The 6,580-nt window shown below is 44.0% G+C and overlaps 1 protein-coding gene across 1 annotated transcript; it reads left to right on the top strand.

The window, feature by feature from the left end:
- The first annotated feature begins 430 nt into the window (after nt 1-430).
- Nucleotides 431-6,329, top strand: lrrc4.2 (leucine rich repeat containing 4.2). Its single transcript, XM_084409356.1, has 2 exons — nt 431-1,656; nt 1,772-6,329. The coding sequence occupies exon 2, from the start codon at nt 1,893-1,895 to the stop codon at nt 3,828-3,830; it is 1,938 nt and encodes a 645-aa protein (XP_084265482.1). The 5' UTR covers nt 431-1,656; nt 1,772-1,892; the 3' UTR covers nt 3,831-6,329.
- Nucleotides 6,330-6,580: the final 251 nt, after the last annotated feature.

Below are 6,580 nucleotides of genomic sequence, written 5' to 3'. Positions count from 1 at the left end.
GAGAGAAAGAAAGTCAGACTAAGATAAATGGAGCATAGACAAAAATAGCAAAACAAATTAACAATGAAAATGTGAGGAAAGAGTGTGTACAGTGGAAAGTCTTAGAAAGTGTATGTGCACAAGACAGCATGAAAGAGAAGTTTGGACAGAGATGAATGAGAAACAAAATAATGAGAGGAGAAAGAAAGGAGGCAAGTGGAGATGAAAAAATAACAATCTAAGAATGAGACGTAAAACCTGTGAAAAGTGAATCAGGAAGACTTGAGTGTATTGGTGTGTGTCTGAGAGAAAGAAAGAGAGGCAGTACACTCAGCGAGGAGGGGGAGAATGTGTTAATACACAAGAACACTGCATCAAACCAATGCACTGCTCTGAGCGGGATGCGTCAGCAGTACATTCACGTTTCCACTGAAGGACAAAAGGAGGAGAAAGACTCTGCCGCTTGCAACCCAGTCATACAGAGAGAAATACAGAAAGGAGGGTGAGCGCTGGAGGTGAGGACCACTGCTCTCGCCACTGCCACCGTTGACAGTCTTCTCTGCCGCGCGTGTGTGTTTGCGCGTCTCTCTCTCTCTCCCTCGCGTGCTTTTCTGCTGCCCACCTCCCACTGCAGAGCCTCTGCCAACCCGCAGCCTCACAGCCAGAGCAGGCGAACTGCCACAACTTACTACCTCAAGACAAGGGAAAATAAAGGAATACCGCAGGATCCACAACGGGGGGAGGGAGGGCAAACTACGGAATCCTTTGCAAGGTATCTCTGAAATTAGCCACACGTCACAAGGCGGCATCAATCCTTTTTTCCTGATACGGAAAAGAGAGAGAAAGGAAGAAGGAGAGAGAGCAAGCCAGACAGAGAAAGAGTGAGAGAGAGCACGAGGAGCAAACGATCGGCGGATAGGGAGAGAGCTTCACCGCTGCTGCGCTGCTGTTGCTGCTGCTCCCCCGTCCTCCTCCTCCCCCCCCCTTCTGCTCCCACAACACCACCCCCAAGCCCCCCTCCGGAGAAATTGATGGATTATTGCTAACTGTGCACGCGGCAGTCCGCAGCTGCTACAGCGACAGACAGGAGAGCGGAGTGAGTTAAAAAAGCAAGACGGAATGACCGCAGTGTGCGTCTGTCAGCCTTTTTGGATTCATCAGCGCACGGCTAATCAGCTGAACAAGTGTTGTGGGGGGTGGACGATGGCAAACTAAAAAAAAAAGCGACTTAGTCTACTGCGAGGAGAAAGAGAAACCTGAGAAGACTTTGGGATTTTTTCCCCCTTATCTTTTCTTTTTTTCTTTTTATATTTTCCTTGGTTTAATGTGCATGTACTTTGGCAATGGAGTCTTGTGAAAATTGTTCAGTGGTATTCAGCGTCGCCTTCCAAGGACAATCAATGGGGGAGCTGAGAGGAGATCTTTTCCAAGCTGACTGGATGCGTGCACCTGCTTAACTGACTGGGCCTTACCCCTTGAACCAGTTTCACTAAATGCTGCTTCTCTCTGGAATTAATAGGGGCCATTTTGTCAAATCAGTTCATGCTCCACTTTACTTTTATGAGAGAAATAACTGAAAATGTTGTGCAGTGATCTTAGTGGGAAACATGAGTGAATGGTGCTGGAGTTTTGCTTCAAAATAAAGGATTATATTAAGGACAACTCAGAGCTAATGAGGTAGGTGCCTTCTATTTCAACATATTTATTCTGTAGGTCAGCTTTTTTCCCCTTCTCCACTCATCTTTTTCTTCCTCCATTTCTCCCTCTCTTTCCCTCTCTGTGTTTAACACAGCACCATCCTGCACTGTCGATGGCAAACAGATGCAGAGTCTTGCTCAAACCAGGGTAGGGCCACTGTTCTCCGTTCCCCAGCCGAATCCCCACGCGATGTTGAATTATGAACGCGCCACATCATGAGTCTCTTGTGGCAGGTAACTGTGCACCGTGCCTGGAACGCAGCCCTGCTCTGTGCAGTCTACCTCATGGTGCGATCGTGGAGTGTGTGCGCCACCCCCTCCGGACCACTGACCTGCCCTGCTGTTTGCTCCTGTGGTAACCAGTTCGTTAAGGTAGTGTGCACCAGGCGCGGCCTGGTTCGAGTGCCCCCTGGCATCCCTGCCACCACACGCCATTTAAACCTGATGGAGAACAGCATAGAGACAATTGAAGCTGGAACATTTCAACACCTCCGTCACCTGGAGGTACTGCAACTGGGTAGGAACTCTATTCGGCAAATTGAGGTGGGGGCCTTCAGCGGCCTCAACAGCCTCAACACACTGGAGCTGTTCGACAACCGATTGACAGTGATCCCAAGTGGCGCTTTTGAGTACTTGTCTAAACTGCGGGAATTATGGCTCAGGAACAACCCTATCGAAAGCATACCTTCCTACGCATTTAACCGCGTTCCCTCTTTAATGCGTCTGGATCTGGGAGAGTTAAAGAAGCTGGAGTATATTTCTGAGGGTGCTTTTGAGGGATTATACAACTTGAAATACTTAAACCTTGGAATGTGTAACCTGCGGGAGATGCCAGTCCTGACCCCTTTGGTGGGGCTGGAGGAGCTAGAAATGTCTGAGAACTACTTTCCAGAGATAAAACCTGGATCCTTCAGGGGTTTGAAATCCCTTAAAAAGCTGTGGATTATGAACTCTCGGATCACCACTATAGAGAGAAATGCATTTGATGATGTCACGGCCTTGGTTGAGCTCAACCTGGCCCATAATAACCTTAGCTCTTTGCCGCATGACCTTTTTGCGCCCTTGAGTTACCTGGTGGAGCTCCATTTGCACCACAACCCTTGGCGGTGTGACTGTGATGTTGTGTGGCTGGCTTGGTGGTTGAGGGAGTACATTCCCACTAATTCCACCTGCTGTGGCCGCTGCCACACCCCTGCTTACCTACGTGGACGCTACCTGGTGGAGGTGGACCAGAGCACTTTCCAGTGCTCAGCACCTTTCATACTGGATGCCCCAAGGGATCTTAACATCTCTGCTGAACGTGTAGCTGAGCTAAAATGTCGTACGGCCCCCATGTCATCAGTTAGATGGCTCCTGCCTAATGGAACAGTTTTGACCCATGGCTCTAATCACCCACGGATATCAGTGCTCAATGATGGGACACTAAACTTCTCCAATGTGCTCCCAGCAGATACAGGTGTGTACACCTGCATGGTGACCAACATGGCTGGAAACTCCAATGCTTCAGCCTACCTGAATGTGACTGCGGCTGAGCTCAACACTTCTAATCTGAGTTACTTCACTACGGTGACAGTGGAGGAAGTAGAGCCCACCTCACAGGAAGTGATCAAGCCAAAGACGGTAACCGCCTCCCCCTCCGTCTTTCAGCCAGTTTTTATCTCTACACCGACAGTTTTACTTCAAACACCTCGACAGGTCTCTGTGCCGACTGTACGTGGAACGACACGCCCACCTGCCAGTCTTGACGAGGTCATGAAGACAACCAAGATCATCATAGGCTGCTTTGTGGCAGTCACCTTGCTTGCTGCCGCTATGCTTATTGCTTTCTACAAGCTGCGTAAACGGCACCAGCAAAGGAGCACAGTGTCAGCTGCTAGGACTATAGAGGTCATTCAGATGGATGAGAATGTTCCTACCACCCATGCAGGGACAAGTATACCAGGTGAAAGTGGGATGATGTTACCTAGCCTGAGAGATCACAATAGCACCTACAAACCCAGCTACAGCTCCTACAGACCAGCACACTCTGCTCCTTGGGCAGAAAACAACATCGGGAACTCCCTGCACCGTCCCCGCCCCACCATCAGCACCATTCCTGAACCCTACCAGATCAAAACTCACACAAAGGAGAAGGTACAGGAAACACAGATATAACATTCCTACAGCCTTCTCCTGCTCTGTCTTTTATTCTGTTCATCATGAAAACATGCAATAGAATGCACAACAGAAAAGACAGCAATTACTTTTGTACCCAGTGCAAAAATGAGACTGTTTTTCTTGTACATGCTTATACATAAATATATTAATATAAATATATAAATTAATCCACTATGGGATGATACAAGAAACAGATTATACAAAAGTGAAAATGAATTTAAACTATTTTCTAACTTGTAACTCTTATTTAAGATGGGAAAATGTGATGATGCTGATACGACATTGCAAACGGAGACAGATTTGTTTGAAAAGGGGCAACCTGTGATTTTTAGACCATGCTGTATATGATGCAGTAAAGTCCCATTTATACAGAGAACTTTCTAAGTAACTGTCCACTGATTGATCTTTAAAGGCTTATCTTCTAAAAGCACCAAGAATTTGTATTGTGCCAAATGTTATACTTGCAATAAATGAGACTGGCTTAAGAGATAGGAAACAAAACATTGCAAAACACAGGATGGACACCAAGAGAGAATGGAGCAGCTGGATTTACAGAGTCTGCTGCAGCTCCCAGCCAAATGTTTTTTTTTTTTTTTTTTTTTTTTTTTGGGCTGCGCCATAGTTTTGCAGCAAGCATTTAACGATATGTTTCCAGAACAGACATCCTGCTTGCTTTTTGAGTTTAACCCTCTGACTATTTCTCTGATGTTCCTCTTGGTTTTTGACAAATTGGATTGACTATCCTTTGTTTTTTCATCCAGCTTCATGAGTTGGATTTTGATTGCTTTTCCTGTTTCTTTCAGATCCTGTACTGCGTTAATTTTGATTTAAATGGCTTTTAGGGCTAATTTAGTAAATGCATTACAACAGTTGCCTCAGATTAGTAGTGCAAGGGCTCAACTGGATGTTAGTTTGTGAGACTTACAAGACGGTTGCAGTGACTGGATGGTTTGCTGCAGGTATACATTAACATGGTTTCAAATTTTCTTTATTGAGAAAGAGATTCAAATGAATGTGTGAATTATGGACTTTCCTTTATGGAGATCGTTCCAACAGCAATTTTCTTTTGTCCTTATTTTAAGCAACGCTATTTTTATGAGGAGTCTACAGAGGTTACAACAATAAAAAAGAAAACATTTGGTTTGTATTTCTCTAAACTAAACTCCTTCCTCTTGTCTTTTTTTTTTCAACTGTAGGACATTTACCTAATTATGCAATCCTGATGACCACATAAGAGGTTATAGAAGCACTATGCTTCTCTGTCATTTCTGAAAATGTATTTCACTGATACAGTTAATTAGATTTACACTGTAATGAACTGTCATATGGTCACATTTCTGGCTACAGGAATGTGGTAATGTCTTAATCCCGATAGATATGTGATGGGTTTGTGCATGTAGACACACATAGATGCACACAAACTCATCAGCCTATTTTCCTGTGATGCAGTGCTTAATGATTGAATGTTATTTGAAACGTGATCTCTACTAATTTATAATGAAGTTATGGCTTGCCTCGTTCAAAGCTCAGGAAGCAGTGTGCTTCAGCTGAAGCATATGTTAAGAGGGTTGAGTGCAGCATTTAATATAATCCTTTATTGATCTGTTTAACCTGCGACATCTACCAAATTAGAGGCTGAGAGAGAGATTTGAAAGACACATTTAAAGGTTAGGATTTAGGTTGTTTTCTGATGGAACATTCAACCTAACTAAGGACTTACATAAATCGAAATTAAATAAATCTACAATAAAAAAAAAAAAAATTCCCTCAATATCTAAAAATCTCCTTTTCAGTATTGTTTTCCTTTCCTTCAGGAGCATTATTCTGGCAAGAGTTTGCATTAAAATGTTAAAGAGATTATATTTTAGCGCAACAATTGTCAGAAACTCAGCATGTGTCGAATATAAGCCATTTTATTTTGGTGTCATGGAAAGTAGGAGCATTTTTAGGCTCCAGTGGACACTAATGTGCCATTATGCTGTACATTTTTAGCATGGGGGACAGAGTAGGGGCAGGCTGTAATCAGGGGCAGGGGCACCCGTAGATCTGTGGCTGCAGAAACCCTGCCTTTACCTCCCTTACACACAGCAATTTACTGCCCTCAGTAGGAACAGAGCCAGGCCAGAGCACACCCACCACCAAAGCGTTGCAATGATACACACACAAAAACACCCTTAGACCATTACATGTCCTTATGTTTTTACATTATTCAGAGGAAAGAGGCTTTATAGCACACTGCGGTGTTGTATCTGTGGATGATGAGGCTTGTAAATTTAATCTTTAATGCCTGTAGGACTCGTTCTGAGTAGGTTGATGTGACGTGGCTTTTATGGCTTGGTTATATGGCCAAAATGGCAGATCTCTTTTTCATGGTAATGCCAGGACCAAGTTCAGCTGAATACCATTTCAAAAGGCAAATGAGCCTTATAAAGCTGATGTTGTTTTTATTTCTATCATATTCTGGACCATTTTATTTTTTGTTCTCATGTTTTCTTAGTTGATGCTATATGGGAGTTTCCAGTCATTTCCAAATCATTTAAACTAAAGCAAAACCACAATTTCTGAATTCCTTCATAACAAAGCCATATTTGATCTTTAATGGGAATAGCATGTGCATCCGAGCAACAACAGCCTTTCGCCATTTGGCTTACCACTTTCTTCCTTTTTTCCCGTTTCTTTTATTATGCTAATTGACATTATTGACTTCCTGCGTCAACACTAGCACAGTGTGAGACCCACTATGGAGG

The sequence above is a fragment of the Rutilus rutilus genome (genome assembly GCF_951802725.1).
Source record: "Rutilus rutilus genome assembly, chromosome: 5".
Taxonomy (NCBI): Eukaryota; Metazoa; Chordata; class Actinopteri; order Cypriniformes; family Leuciscidae; genus Rutilus; species Rutilus rutilus.
The sequence above is the reverse complement of the archived record's forward strand: the minus strand, read 5'-3'. Positions and strand labels throughout refer to the sequence as shown.

Coding starts and splice junctions, on each gene's coding strand:
- lrrc4.2 (XM_084409356.1), top strand. CDS start 1,893: ATGAGTCTCTTGTGGCAGGTAACTGTGCACCGTGCCTGGAACGCAGCC.